The sequence below is a fragment of the Aquarana catesbeiana genome, linkage group LG07 (assembly GCF_042186555.1).
Source record: "Aquarana catesbeiana isolate 2022-GZ linkage group LG07, ASM4218655v1, whole genome shotgun sequence".
NCBI lineage: Eukaryota > Metazoa > Chordata > Amphibia > Anura > Ranidae > Aquarana > Aquarana catesbeiana.
In genome coordinates this window covers 300,017,101-300,033,485 of record NC_133330.1, presented here as the reverse complement: position 1 = coordinate 300,033,485, position 16,385 = coordinate 300,017,101, and the positions used below count along the sequence as shown (strand labels likewise).

At 46.5% G+C, this 16,385-nt stretch overlaps 1 protein-coding gene across 1 annotated transcript in view; it reads right to left on the bottom strand.

Moving 5' to 3' along the window:
- Positions 1-8,404, bottom strand: part of TRABD2B (TraB domain containing 2B) — a 454,791-nt gene extending 446,387 nt beyond the window's left edge. The window contains exon 1 of the mRNA XM_073593582.1: positions 8,032-8,404. Within this exon, the coding sequence (XP_073449683.1) occupies positions 8,032-8,145 (114 nt within the window). The 5' untranslated portion in view covers positions 8,146-8,404. The remainder of the gene's footprint in view (positions 1-8,031) is intronic.
- Between the last annotated feature and the right edge of the window lie 7,981 nt (positions 8,405-16,385).

Genomic DNA, 16,385 nt, shown 5'->3' with positions numbered 1-16,385 from the left:
TAGGGGCCTCAGGCTTGAGTGTTTTTGTTTGTCAATGATGGAAAACTAGTTATTAGGAGGAGGAGAGACAAGATATTGCATGAAGAACACATGTTACCATTTACAATAGGGACCAAAAATCAGCAAGTTTGTCCCAACAAAGCTCTTGTACTTTTCCGAGCTTCAAATGTCAAGCTTCAAGCAATACAATGTTCAGGTGTAAACGGGCATCATACGATACAATGGGAATACTCATGTTGAGCAGTGAATCACTCAAGTGTGAACTGAGCCTAAGACTGGCTATACATATATTGTTTGTTTTCGATCAGCCGCTGGGTTGATCGAAAAAAATTTACGGATTTCCCTCATCCACACAAGCAAGGTGAATGGAGAAATCCTCCCCACTGTGCTACTATATTCTGACAGCAGGACTCCTCCGCTGTCAGAATACACTAAACAGCAGCTGAAGTTGATTGGCTGCAAGCCACTGATCGTCAAAAGTTTTCCAATCGTCCCATTCAACAGAAGTTGTTTGGTTAGATTGATTTCTGTGGAGAGGGATGACCATAGATGGATCGAAATCCAGTCAGTCCATTCTAAACCAGCTGAATTTCAATCCATTTATGGACGGCTTGATTTATGCACCTTTATAAAAGCAGGTTGAATTCTTGGCCTCTTCTGTGCTGTACATTACTAAGTACACAGCAGAAGGAGAAGTGCAACAAGAGAAGTGAGACCAAGGGCTGTCGAAGCTAGGAACTCTGACAGGTACTCATCACCAATGGAGATCACAGGCAGTATGTGGTCCTACCAGCATCCGCACTTAGCTTTACAAAATGGCTACTGACAGGTACACCTACTCACTAGGTGGGTGTAAAATCTGATATTTAAGGTTTTCCAAAGAAAACGAGCAACTACAATACAGAAATGAGAATGTAAAGCCACCAATTAAAACTATTTTTAATGCTGTTTTCTGGACAGATTTGCTATCAATTTTTTTAGCAGCTTTTTTACTACTAATAAAGTTTCCGTAAAAAAACGATTGATATGCACAGTGCGGCACAGTGGCGCAGTGGGTAGCACTCTCGCCTAGCAGTAAGAAGGGTCGCTGGCTCGAATCCCGACCACGACACTACCTGCCTGGAGTTTGCATGTTCTCCCTGTGTCTGCGTGGGTTTCCTCTGGGTACTCCGGTTTCCTCCCACACTCCAAAGACATGCTGGTAGGTTAATTGGATCCTGTCTAAATCGGCCCTAGTATAGGTATGAATGTGAGTTAGGGACCTTAGATTGTAAGCTCCTTGAGGGTATAGGGACTGATGTGAATGTATAATATATATATGTAAAGCGCTGCGTAAATTGACGGCGCTATATAAGTACCTGAAATAAATAAAAAAAATAAAATATGCACACTAATTAAAATTGCATATTTGATTTGTTACAACTTGCAACTAGATAGATAGATAGATAGAGGATATATAAAGTAATATATAAAAATAAAATATATGAAAATAATAATAAAATAAAAAAAATATATATAAAATGTATAAGAAATCATATTAAAATAAAATAGCAATAATAATAACAAAAAAATGATATATATATATATATATATATATATATATAAACATATAAATTAATGTATATATATAAATTATGTATATTAGTGGGCTCGTAGAGATAGATAGATAGATAGATAGATAGATAGATAAAGTAGTATATAAAAATATAATATTATATATATATATATAAATTTATATATTTATAAATATAATATATGAAAATAATAATAAGAATATAAATAATAAGAATATTAATATTAAAATAAATAATATAAAATAATGATAAAAATAATTTAAAACTAAAATATAATATCTAATACAATATATAAACAAACATAAATAAAACATATATAGTGCAATAAGCATTTACAGATATAGCTATTTACTTATATATTTTAGGATGTATAATATGTAAATTATATCATTTACATATACGCAATCATTTAAATTTGCATATTTGACTCATTACAACTTGCTATCCATAAACTTGTTCAAGTGATAATTATTTTAAATAATGGAGAACATGGAGTGGATCCATGTTTTAAGTGACTGGCTTGGCCTTTATACAAGGTCTGTCTTATCTCTGGAGAGTAGCAGTGTCTATACTTATCTGATAATGATCCTACTTTTAGGCAGTCATCAGTGTTTAAGAACCCATCAATCAAACGCTTCCACCAACATCCTTCATATACTAAGAGACTTTCCTCAATGCTAACTGAATTCTATATTTAGTAATTTATTCTAATTATATAAGAAGCAAGTGAGGCAAGTTTCTTAGCATATGAAGGATGTCTGTGGACACTTTTCAGTAACATAATGGCTTTGCAAAGTGAATTTTCTTTTTGGAAGGGGAACTTTCAATTATCTTAGTGATTGTGGTGAAGTGGTTCTGACATCGATCATCCAATCATTTGTGAGACAAAATCTTGTTTTTTCTTGTCAATTTTCCTTGCACACGATTGGGTATGCTTTGCAAAGTGTATTTTCACTGTATTCCTTTGCATTCACTAAGTGAAAATTCATTTTGAAAGTGAAGATGCTGTACAGTACTCCTTTGAATACTGTAAATCAACCCCACCATATCTAATACATTATAACAATTTTTAGGCAAACATTGCACATCTGTAGTCATTTGACATCCTAAAATGTATGATTATTTGTTATTAAGGACTTGTTGTGATCACTGCACCTTGACGAATATACAACCCCTGGCAAAAATGATGGAATCACCAGTCCCTGAGGATGTTCCTTCAGTTGTTTATTGTTGTAGAAAAAAAAGCAGATCACAGACATGGCCAAAAACTAAAGGCATTTCAAATGGCAACTTTCTGGCTTTAAGAAACACTAAAAGAAATCAAGAAAATTAATTGTGGTGGCCAGTAACAGTTAGATTTATAGAACAAGCACAGGGAATAAATTATGGAATCACTCAATTCTGAGGAAAAAATTATGGAATCACCCTGTAATTTTTCATTACAAACACTAACACCTGCATCAGATTAAATCTGCTTGTTAGTATGTAGGTAAAGAGGGTAAATCATCACGCAGTGTTGCACAAGATGTTGGTTGTTCACAGTCGGCTGTGTCTAAAACATGGACCAAATACAAACAACATGGGAAGGTGGTTAAAGGCAAGCATACTGGTAGACCAAGGAAGACATCAAAGCATCAAGACAGAAAACTTAAAGCAATATGCCTTGAAAACAGAAAATGTACAACAAAACAAATGAGGAACAAATGGGAGGAAACTGGAGTCAACATTTGTGACCGAACTGTAAGAAACCACCTAAAGGAAATGGGATTTACATACAGAAAAGCTAAAAGAAAGCCATCTCTAACACCTAAACACAAAAAAACAAGGTTACAATGGGCTAAGGAAAGGCAATCGTGGACTGTGGATGATTGGATGAAAGTCATATTCAGTGATGAATCTCGAATCTGCATTGGGCAAGGTGATGATGCTGGAACTTTTGTTTGGTGCCGTTCCAATGAGATTTATGCAGACGACTGTCTGAAGAAAACATGCAAATTTCCACAGTCAATTATGATATGGGGCTGCATGTCAGGTAAAGGCACTGGGGGATGGCTGCCATTAAATCTTCAATAAATGCACAGGTTTACATTGAAATTTTGGACACTTTTCTTATCCCATCTATTGAAAGGATGTTTGGGGATGATGAAATCATTTATCAAGATGGTAATGCATCTTGCCATAGAGCAAAAACTGTGAAAAAATTCCTTGAAGAAAGACACATAAGGTCAATGTCATGGCCTGCAAACAGTCCGGATCTCAATCCAATTGAAAATCTGTGGTGGAAGTTAAAGAAAATGGTCCATGACAAGGCTCCAACCTGCAAAGATGATTTGGCAACAGCAATCAGAGAAGGCTGGAGCCAGATTGATGAAGAGTACTGTTTATCACTCATTAAGTCAATGCCTCAGAGACTGCAAGCAGTTATAAAAGCCAGAGGTGGTGCAACAAAGTACTAGTGATGTGTTGGAGTGTTATTTTGTTTGTTTGTTTTTCATGATTCCATAATGTTTTCCTCAGAATTGAGTGATTCCATAATTTATTCCCTGTGCTTGTTCTATAAATCTAACTGTTACTGGCCACCACAATTATTTTTCTTGATTTCTTTTAGTGTTTCTTAAAGCCAGAAAGTTGCCATTTGAAATGCCTTTAGTTTTTGGCCATGTCTGTGATCTGCTTTTTTTCTACAACAATAAACAACTGAAGGAACATCCTCGGGGACTGGTGATTCCATAATTTTTGCCAGGGGTTGTATGTCCCATCTATGGGGTTGATTTATTAAAGGCAAAAAAGCTGTGCACTTTGCAAAGTTGCTCCAGCGCTTAGTAAATGAGCAGAAGCTCTGCTGACTTCCATCATCCAATCATGTGCAAGCAAAAAATGCTTTTTTTAAATTTTCCTTGCATGTGATTGGGTATTCTTTTCAAAGTGAAACTTTCCTCATTTACTAAGCGCTGGAGCAACTGCACTTTGCAAAGTGTACAGTCTATTTGCCTTTAGTAAATCAACCCCAGTGACTACACTAAGACACGCTGACGGTCACAGTGTACTCATTTTAAGGCTCTAATAACTTTTATCAACACGCCAGAAAAATGACACCGAGCTTTCCCCAGGAAATCACCTCTGCATAAGCAGCATCCATTCAGCGGTCACTCCCAGTTCAGAGACACCATGGGGTGCGCAAATAATGGCCGGAATCCTCTCAGTGCACGGCCTGATAAATAGGATTGGAATCAAAGCTTTCCGTACACCCTGCCCCCCACCGCACATCACTCCGATGGATTCCGAAAAGTAGAATCATTGTCACATAGACACCGCTACTCTCCGAGAATAAGACTTGTTTAAAATGCTGGACAGACACTTTAAAAGATGGATCCCTTATAGTTCTTCAATATTAAAAATATTTATCACTTGAACAAGTTTTAGGCTAGAAAATTGTAAATAAATAGTCAGTTTGAATCAGTGTGTATAAATAAATGATATCATTTATATATTATACATCCCACAGATGGAAGTGTACACCTATATCTAGAAATATTTATAGTACTACTTTACTATCTATCTATCTATCTATCTATCTATCTATCTATCTATCTATCTCTTTTATCTATGTATTCCTCCATATATAAATCAATATCTATTTATCTATCCATATATAAATCATTATTGGTCTATCTATCTATCTATCTATCTATCTATCTATCTATCTATCTATCTATCTATCTATCTATCTATCTATCTATCTATCTATCCATATATGAATCATTATCGGTCTATCTATCTATCTATCCATCCATGTATCAATCTATCAATCACCTATCTTTGTGTGTAAATATGCAATTCTTATTACAAAGTATATGGTATAAAAAAGTCACAGCTCAATAAACACAGCTACTAAATGCTGAGCATTTAATACATTTACACTACATGGCAAAGCATCATATTCTGAGAACATGACATAATAACCTGATTAGCTTGTGCTAAATGTGTGCAAAAATACCCAAACTTTGCTGATCAGCAGTTTCCAACTTATGTATTAAAAAAACATGCTGAGCAGTCTTACTGATTACATTGGGAGTTAAAATAAATAAATAAATAAATAAATAATAATTATATATATATATAAACTGTATTATATATTTACTGTATGTTACTATATCCCTCTCTATCTCTCCTTCTATCTCTCTATAAATAGTAGTGTGCATGTAGATGCGGATAGATAGATGATAGATAGATAGATAGATAGATAGATAGATAGATAGATAGATAGATAGATAGATAGATAAATAGATACATACATAGATACATAGATAGATTGATGGATAGATGATCGATAGATGTTTGTACTACTCTCTTTCTCATTATATATATATATTACATAGTTGTCAATTGCCCCTGACTACAGTTCCAGTCTCCGTTTATAACCTGTTCTTGGTCATCCCTGGTAACAGGTCTGAATTCACAGAGAGCACCAAATTCTGCCCGCCAGCCTCGGTTATCACTGTCCTTTTACGGCTATTAGCGTATATACCTATCATTTATATTTAATTCTCATGCAAATGATGACACTCAATATCTGTGCATTTCAATGTAATGAACAGGTTGCGACTGGCATGACATGTAACCCAATTTAATGAATAGGTAGCAGTTCGACAGTAATGGAAGGGACAGGCAGACTCAGCAGCAGAGTGTCCCTGGAAAAATTTAACAAAATTGGTAACTATGGGGGAGATTTACTAAAATTGGTGTAAACAGAATCTGGTGTAGTTGTGCAAAGTAACCAATCAGCTGATAGGTTTTATTGGCAAAGCTTAATTGAACAAGCTGACGTTAGAAGCTGATCGGTTACTATACAGCTGCACCAGATTCTGTGTGCACCAGTTTTAGTAAATCCCCCCCCTATGTCATATAAAACATTGGTTAAGGGGCACACACATAAAATACATAGCAATCTTATGTTATAACCCAACTGAATGATCAGATCACAGCTAGATATTATTGAAAGGTATGGATTTTTTCTGACTTAGCTGCACAGTATCCATGGAAGAGTTGAAAAAAAATTGGTAACTATATCATTCAAAAATGGGTGGTGGGGGGGGGGGGCATAGAGATGCCATGCATAGCAATGTTATGTTATAACACAATGTAATGAACAGAGGTAAATCTGACTTAGCAATAAAATGTCTCTGAAAAAGTTGAAAAAATGAAAAACTGTCATATAAAAGCATGGCTTAGGGACATACACATACAATGCATAGCAATCTTATGAAGGTAGCAGTTGGACAGTAATGAAATGGACAGACAGACCCAGAAGAAAAGTGTCCCCGGATGAAAAAATGGGCAATTATGTCATAAAAATGTGGTAAGGCACACGCACATACAATGCATAGAAAGGTTGGGTTATAACCGAATGTAATGAACAGGTTGATATTGAACAGTAATGAACGGGACAATTCTATTTGATTTAGAAGCAATATGTTCTTGGAAAAGTTGAAAGTTGAAAAATGATTAACTATCCCATATAAAAAAATGGCTAAAGAGCATACACATCCAATGCATAACAATCTTATGTGATCACCCAATTTATTGAATAAGTAATGAAATAGACAGAGTGTCCTTGGATAAAAGAAAAAGGTAATGGGGCATACACATGCAACGCAAAGCAATTTAATGAAAATATTGTGGTTGTCAGTAAAAAAGGACAGATTAAGCAGCAGAAAGTCCTTGGAAGAGTTGAAAAAATGTGTCATGTCATATAAAACATTGGGGGCATACACATACAATGCATAGCAAGGTTAGGTTATGAACCAATTTAATGAACAGATCACAGATGGACAGTAATGAAAGGGACAGAGCTTATCTGACTTAGCAGCAAAATGTCCCTGGAAAATGTGAAAAAATGATAACTATGTCATATAGAAGAATTGCTAAGGGGCATATATTGTATATTCAATGCAGAGTAATGTTATATTATAACCCAATTTCATGAGCATATCACAGTTGGGCAGTAATTAAATGTACAGACTCATCAGCAAAGTGTCCCTGCATGATAATAATTGACTATGTGACAATAATTGACTATCTATGTAATACAAAAGAATAGCCAATGGTCACACACATGCAATGCATAGCGATCTTATATTACAGACCAATTGAATGGATAGGTTGGAGTTGGACAGTAATGAAATGATCACCTACCTGACTCAGCAGAAGTGTCCCAGGATGGAAATATTTGGCATATATGTCATAGAAAATAAGGGTCACAATTGGACAGAAATGAAATGAACAGACTTATCTGACTCAGGAACAGTGTCCCTGGATGGAAATAATTGATATCTAAGTAATATAAAACAAGGGTCACACACATGCAATGCATAGCAAGCTTGCAGATGTCATTTAAGTTCACAGAGAGTAGAAGGCAGACAGATGGGGAATCCCTCTACCCCTTCCAGTAACTCACCGCCTTGGGTAGTCCGCACTGACCAGTGTCCATGGGCAGCCTCCTGCACTGACCCTCCTGTAGGATGAGCAGAGTGCCCAGTACAAAGCACAGCACTCCAGTCCTGGTCCTCATGGTTCCCAGTATAGCTCAGATCCCTTCTCTCCTCATCTAACAAGTGCCGACAATTGGGATCGGATCACAGGCTGGGGCTGTACACGGCGCTGTGCCCCCCCATGGTAGAGGCGGGGTGGAGGTGGAGGGGTGCCGGGCACAGGGCAGGACTGAGGGCAGCTATGGGCACATGAAGGCGGCTGCAGCTCTGCATCTCCCTCCCTATCACACTGCGGACCGGCCGGGGCACACTCAGCACTTTACAAACTTCGCGGAGTCCCATCCTGAACTTTACACACACCGCCCACTAGAGGGGGCAGACACAAGACTCTCTGCAGAGGATCCTCCCCGACACACACACAGCTCTGATCAACACTGGCAACAGTCCTCACCGGTCCCTTCCCAGTCCTCACCGGTCCCTTCCCAGTCCTCACCGGTCCCTTCCCAGTCCTCACCGGTCCCTGACATGGGAAAAGAGCAAACCTCATCACCAGTCCCTTCCCAGTCCTCACTGGTCCCTGACATGGGAAAAGAGCAAACCTCATCACCAGTCCCTTCCCAGTCCTCACTGGTCCCTGACATGAGAAAAGAGCAAACCTCATCACCAGTCCCTTCCCAGTCCTCACCGGTCCCTTCCCAGTCCTCACTGGTCCCTTCCCAGTCCTCACTGGTCCCTTCCCAGTCCTCACCGGTCCCTTCCCAGTCCTCACCGGTCCCTTCCCAGTCCTCACCGGTCCCTTCCCAGTCCTCACTGGTCCCTTCCCAGTCCTCACCGGTCCCTGACATGGGAAAAGAGCAAACCTCATCACCAGTCCCTTCCCAGTCCTCACTGGTCCCTTCCCAGTCCTCACCGGTCCCTGACATGAGAAAAGAGCAAACCTCATCAGTCCTTTCCCAGTCCTCACTGGTCCCTTCCCAGTCCTCACCGGTCCCTTCCCAGTCCTCACCGGTCCCTTCCCAGTCCTCACTGGTCCCTTCCCAGTCCTCACCGGTCCCTGACATGAGAAAAGAGCAAACCTCATCACCAGTCCCTTCCCAGTCCTCACTGGTCCCTGACATGAGAAAAGAGCAAACCTCATCAGTCCTTTCCCAGTCCTCACTGGTCCCTTCCCAGTCCTCACCGGTCCCTGACATGGGAAAAGAGCAAACCTCATCAGTCCTTTCCCAGTCCTCACTGGTCCCTTCCCAGTCCTCACCGGTCCCTGACATGAGAAAAGAGCAAACCTCATCAGTCCTTTCCCAGTCCTCACCGGTCCCTTCCCAGTCCTCGCCGGTCCCTTCCCAGTCCTCACTGGTCCCTTCCCAGTCCTCACCGGTCCCTGACATGGGAAAAGAGCAAACCTCATCACCAGTCCCTTCCCAGTCCTCACCGGTCCCTGACATGGGAAACAGCAAACCTCATAAGATCCTTCCCAGTCCTCATCAGTCCCTGACATGAGAAAAGAGCAAACCTCTCCACCAGTCCCTTCCCAGGCCTCACCGGTCCCTTCCCAGTCCTCACCGGTCCCTGACATGAGAAAAGAGCAAACCTCATCAGTCCCTTCCCAGTCCTCACCAGTCCCTGACTTGGAAAAAGAGCAAACCTCTCCACCAGTCCCTTCCCAGTCCTCACCGGTCCCTGACATGGGAAAAGAGCAAACCTCATCAGTCCCTTCCCAGTCCTCACCGGTCCCTGACATGTGAAAAGAGCAAACCTCATCACCAGTCCCTTCCCAGTCCTCACCGGTCCCTGACATGGGAAAAGAGGAAACCACACCAGTCCCTTCCCAGTCCTCACCAGTCCCTGACATGGGAAAAGAGCAAACCTCATCACCAGTCCCTTCCCAGTCCTCACCGGTCCCTGACATATGAAAAGAGCAAACCCCACCAGTCCCTTCCCAGTCCTCACCAGTCCCTTCCCAGTCCTCACCGGTCCCTGACATGAGAAAAGAGCAAACCCCACCAGTCCCTTCCCAGTCCTCACCGGTCCCTGACATGGGAAAAGAGCAAACCTCATCAGTCCCTTCCCAGTCCTCACTGGTCCCTGACATGAGAAAAGAGCAAACCTCTCCACCAGTCCCTTCCCAGTCCTCACCGGTCCCTGACATGGGAAACAGCAAACCTCATAAGATCCTTCCCAGTCCTCACCAGTCCCTTCCCAGTCCTCACCGGTCCCTGACATGGAAAAAGAGCAAACCTCATCACCAGTCCCTTCCCAGTCCTCACCGGTCCCTGACATGTGAAAAGAGCAAACCCCACCAGTCCCTTCCCAGTCCTCACCAGTCCCTTCCCAGTCCTCACCGGTCCCTGACATGGGAAAAGAGCAAACCTCTCCACCAGTCCCTTCCCAGTCCTCACCGGTCCCTGACATGGGAAACAGCAAACCTCACCAGTCCCTTCCCAGTCCTCACTGGTCCCTGACATGGGAAACAGCAAACCTCTCCACCAGTCCCTTCCCAGTCCTCACCAGTCCCTTCCCAGTCTTCACCGGTCCCTGTCATGGGAAACAGCAAACCTCTCCACCAGTCCCTGACATGTGAAAAGAGCAAACCTCACCAGTCCCTTCCCAGTCCTCACCGGTCCCTGACATGGGAAAAGAGCAAACCTCACCAGTCCCTTCCCAGTCCTCACCGGTCCCTGACATGGGAAACAGCAAACCTCACCAGTCCCTTCCCAGTCCTCACCAGTCCCTGACTTGGAAAAAGAGCAAACCTCTCCACCAGTCCCTTCCCAGTCCTCACTGGTCCCTGACATGTGAAAACAGCAAACCTCATCAACAGTCCCTTCCCAGTCCTCACCAGTCCCTTCCCAGTCCTCACCAGTCCCTGACATGGGAAAAGAGCAAACTTCATCACCAGTCCCTTCCCAGTCCTCACCAGTCCCTTCCCAGTCCTCACTGGTCCCTGACATGTGAAAACAGCAAACCTCATCAACAGTCCCTTCCAAGTCCTCACCAGTCCCTTCCCAGTCCTCACCGGTCCCTGACATGGGAAAAGAGCAAACCTCATCAGTCCCTTCCCAGTCCTCACTGGTCCCTGACATGAGAAAAGAGCAAACCTCATAAGTCCCTTTCCAGTCCTCACCGGTCCCTGACATGGGAAAAGAGCAAACCTCATCAGTCCCTTCCCAGTCCTCCCTGGTCCCTGACATGGGAAACAGCAAACCTCATAAGATCCTTCCCAGTCCTCATCAGTCCCTGACAATGGGAAAAGAGCAAACCTCATCAGTCCCTTCCCAGTCCTCACCGGTCCCTGACATGTGAAAAGAGCAAACCCCACCAGTCCCTTCCCAGTCCTCACCGGTCCCTGACATGGGAAAAGAGCAAACCTCACCAGTCCCTTCCCAGTCCTCACCGGTCCCTGACATGGGAAACAGCAAACCTCACCAGTCCCTTCCCAGTCCTCACCAGTCCCTTACATGGGAAACATCAAACCTCTCCACCAGTCCCTTCCCAGTCCTCACCAGTCCCTTCCCAGTCTTCACCGGTCCCTGTCATGGGAAACAGCAAACCTCTCCACCAGTCCCTGACATGGGAAAAGAGCAGTCCTTACTGGTCCCTGACATGGGAAACAGCAAACCTCATAAGATCCTTCCCAGTCCTCACCAGTCCCTGACATGGAAAAAGAGCAAACCTCTCCACCAGTCCCTTCCCAGTCCTCACCGGTCCCTGACATGTGAAAAGAGCAAACCTCATCACCAGTCCCTTCCCAGTCCTCACCGGTCCCTGACATGGGAAAAGAGGAAACCACACCAGTCCCTTCCCAGTCCTCACCAGTCCCTGACATGGGAAAAGAGCAAACCTCATCACCAGTCCCTTCCCAGTCCTCACCGGTCCCTGACATATGAAAAGAGCAAACCCCACCAGTCCCTTCCCAGTCCTCACCAGTCCCTTCCCAGTCCTCACCGGTCCCTGACATGAGAAAAGAGCAAACCCCACCAGTCCCTTCCCAGTCCTCACTGGTCCCTGACATGAGAAAAGAGCAAACCTCTCCACCAGTCCCTTCCCAGTCCTCACCGGTCCCTGACATGGGAAACAGCAAACCTCATAAGATCCTTCCCAGTCCTCACCAGTCCCTGACATGGAAAAAGAGCAAACCTCTCCACCAGTCCCTTCCCAGTCCTCACCGGTCCCTGACATGGGAAAAGAGCAAACCTCATCAGTCCCTTCCCAGTCCTCACCGGTCCCTGACATGTGAAAAGAGCAAACCTCATCACCAGTCCCTTCCCAGTCCTCACCAGTCCCTTCCCAGTCCTCACCGGTCCCTGACATGGGAAAAGAGGAAACCACACCAGTCCCTTCCCAGTCCTCACCAGTCCCTGACATGGGAAAAGAGCAAACCTCATCACCAGTCCCTTCCCAGTCCTCACCGGTCCCTGACATATGAAAAGAGCAAACCCCACCAGTCCCTTCCCAGTCCTCACCAGTCCCTTCCCAGTCCTCACCGGTCCCTGACATGGGAAAAGAGCAAACCTCATCAGTCCCTTCCCAGTCCTCACTGGTCCCTGACATGAGAAAAGAGCAAACCTCTCCACCAGTCCCTTCCCAGTCCTCACCGGTCCCTGACATGGGAAACAGCAAACCTCATAAGATCCTTCCCAGTCCTCATCAGTCCCTTCCCAGTCCTCACCGGTCCCTGACATGGGAAAAGAGCAAACCTCATCACCAGTCCCTTCCCAGTCCTCACCGGTCCCTGACATGTGAAAAGAGCAAACCCCACCAGTCCCTTCCCAGTCCTCACCAGTCCCTTCCCAGTCCTCACCGGTCCCTGACATGGGAAAAGAGCAAACCTCTCCACCAGTCCCTTCCCAGTCCTCACCGGTCCCTGACATGGGAAAAGAGCAAACCTCACCAGTCCCTTCCCAGTCCTCACCGGTCCCTGACATGGGAAACAGCAAACCTCACCAGTCCCTTCCCAGTCCTCACCGGTCCCTGACATGGGAAACAGCAAACCTCTCCACCAGTCCCTTCCCAGTCCTCACCAGTCCCTTCCCAGCCTTCACCGGTCCCTGTCATGGGAAACAGCAAACCTCTCCACCAGTCCCTGACATGTGAAAAGAGCAAACCTCACCAGTCCCTTCCCAGTCCTCACCGGTCCCTGACATGGGAAAAGAGCAAACCTCACCAGTCCCTTCCCAGTCCTCACCGGTCCCTGACATGGGAAACAGCAAACCTCACCAGTCCCTTCCCAGTCCTCACCGGTCCCTGACATGGGAAACAGCAATCCTCTCCACCAGTCCCTTCCCAGTCCTCACCAGTCCCTTCCCAGTCTTCACCGGTCCCTGTCATGGGAAACAGCAAACCTCTCCACCAGTCCCTGACATGTGAAAAGAGCAAACCTCACCAGTCCCTTCCCAGTCCTCACCGGTCCCTGACATGTGAAAAGAGCAAACCTCACCGGTCCCTTCCCAGTCCTCACCAGTCCCTGACATGGGAAACAGCAAACCTCATCACCGGTCCCTTCCCAGTCCTCACCAGTCCCTGACATGGGAAACAGCAAACCTCTCCACCAGTCCCTTCCCAGTCCTCACCAGTCCCTTCCCAGTCTTCACCGGTCCCTGTCATGGGAAACAGCAAACCTCTCCACCAGTCCCTGACATGTGAAAAGAGCAAACCTCACCGGTCCCTTCCCAGTCCTCACCAGTCCCTGACATGGGAAACAGCAAACCTCATCACCGGTCCCTTCCCAGTCCTCACCAGTCCCTGACATGGGAAACAGCAAACCTCTCCAGTCCCTAACATGGCAAAAGAGAAAACCTTGCTAGTCCCTGACATGGGAATAGAGCAAGACTCACTAGTTCTTAAAGCAGTATTAAACCCAACAGCAAGCTTTTATTATATTGCAGATTACCAATTCTTAGATGTGATGGTTGCTTTAAAGTGATTGTAAAGGTTAGTTTTTTTTTTTAAATAACAAACATGTTATGCACAGAGCGGCCCCGATCCTCCTCTTCATCGGGTGCCCCCTCAGAGAGTCGCATTCCATGGGGGCACTCATGCGGGCACGCTCGTGAGTCCTGCTGCTGCGTCCATTGACACAGACAGCAGGATTTGGCTCCGCCCCCCAGCTCTCGTGCCACTGGATTTGATTGACAGCAGCGGGAGCCAAAGGCTGCTATCTATACAATGAGGACAGGGACAGCGTCTGGAGCTGCTGTGCTCGTGCCCATCGCTGGAATGATCGAGTTCAGGTAAGAAAAGGGGGGCTCAGGGGGGAGATGCAGCACAGAAGGTTTTTCACTTTAATACATAGAATCAGTGCTGTGTCTTGGCCTAGGCCAACAAGGCCCAGGCCTAGGGCGGCACTGTGCGGGGGGGCGCCCCCCCCCCGAAAATGGCAGCGGCGCCCTCTTCCCGCACAGCAGGGCCACCATCTGGGGAGTACAGCTTAGCAGTGCGGGTGCGGAGGGGGCTAGAAAGTAAAGTAAGAACTGTCAAGCCGCCCCTCCGTAAAGCTGTAAATCTGTCTCTGATTGGCCCTCTGCTGTGGCCAATCATGGGGAGGAAAACAGCGGTCAGGAAGCTGGGCGGCAGCACAGCGAAACCAATTAGAGCCGCTCTCTCTCTTCTCCCTTCAGCTGACAGAAAGGGGAGGGGGGGCGAGCGGGGGAGTTCTCTGGCAAATGGATCAGCAGCGCTGTGACAGGGAGAGGAGAGATGCGGGCTGTCTGTATCTCCCCCGCTCGCCCCCCCTCCCCTTTCTGTCAGCTGAAGGGAGAAGAGAGAGAGAGCGGCTCTAATTAGTTTCACCATGCCACCGCCCAGCTTCCTGACCGCTGTTTTCCTCCCCATGATTGGCCACAGCAGAGGGCCAATCAGAAGACTCTGGGGGGCATCATGGGAAAATAGTCCCTGAAGAATGGCGGCCCTGTGTGTCAACAGACATGCTACAGCCCCCAGCATGCATGCACTCTGCTGAGCGAGTGGTGTTAGAAGAGAAAAAGAGGGAGCCACGCTGTACCCGCACCACCAGGGAGCCACGCTGTACCCGCACCACCAGAGAGCCACGCTGTACCCGCACCACCAGAGAGAGCCACGCTGTACCCGCACCACCAGAGGGCCACGCTGTACCCGCACCACCAGAGACACGCTGTACCCGCACCACCAGAGAGCCACGCTGTACCCGCACCACCAGAGAGAGCCACGCTGTACCCGCACCACAAGAGAGAGCCACGCTGTACCCGCACCACCAGAGGGCCACGCTGTACCCGCACCACCAGAGAGAGCCACGCTGTACCCGCACCACAAGAGAGAGCCACGCTGTACCCGCACCACCAGAGGGCCACGCTGTACCCGCACCACCAGAGACACGCTGTACCCGCACCACCAGAGAGCCACGAGGTACCCGCACCACCAGAGAGCCACGCTGTACCCGCACCACCAGAGAGAGCCACGCTGTACCCGCACCACAAGAGAGAGCCACGCTGTACCCGCACCACCAGAGGGCCACGCTGTACCCGCACCACCAGAGACACGCTGTACCCGCACCACCAGAGAGCCACGAGGTACCCGCACCACCAGAGAGCCACGCTGTACCCGCACCACCAGAGAGCCACGCTGTACCCGCACCACCAGAGAGAGCCACGCTGTACCCGCACCGCCAGAGAGAGCCACGCTGTACCCGCACCACCAGAGAGAGCCACGCTGTACCCGCACCACCAGAGAGAGCCACGCTGTACCCACACCACCAGAGAGAGCCACGCTGTACCCGCACCACCAGAGAGAGCCACGCTGTACCCGCACCACCAGAGAGCCACACTGTTCCTGCACCACCAAAGAGAGAGCCACGCTGTACCCGCACCACCAGAGGGGGAGAAAGATAAAGCCACTGCCAGGGTACAGACATGCTACACTACTGACCAGAGTCCGCCTGGGCAACCCAGAGTGAGCGAACGTCCAGCTGGAGGGATCACTGTTGCGGTTTCATTGGGTCTGGTAAGAGAGCCTGTTGGCCATTATCCATTACTGTTCCCAGGGACTGAGCCATTAGGAAGTGCCTAACCTGATATCCTCTAGGCCTTGTTGACCGCCACAATGAGCTCCAACGCTGGGCCTCCAGTCCAAAAATTAAGGGGGGGGACACAATTTTTACAGCTCCAGGTGACACCAAACCTAGTGACGCCACTGTCCCGGAGCCCACAACAAGTTCCAGCACTGAGCTTCGGTAACTGGCAGCCAGAGTGCGCTAGCGTGGGCACCCAGGAAATCTGACACCCAGGGTCCCACAAGCGGCGATCGGCTTTCCGTAGCAGCCGCCACCTCTCTCCCCACTGTCAGCCACACA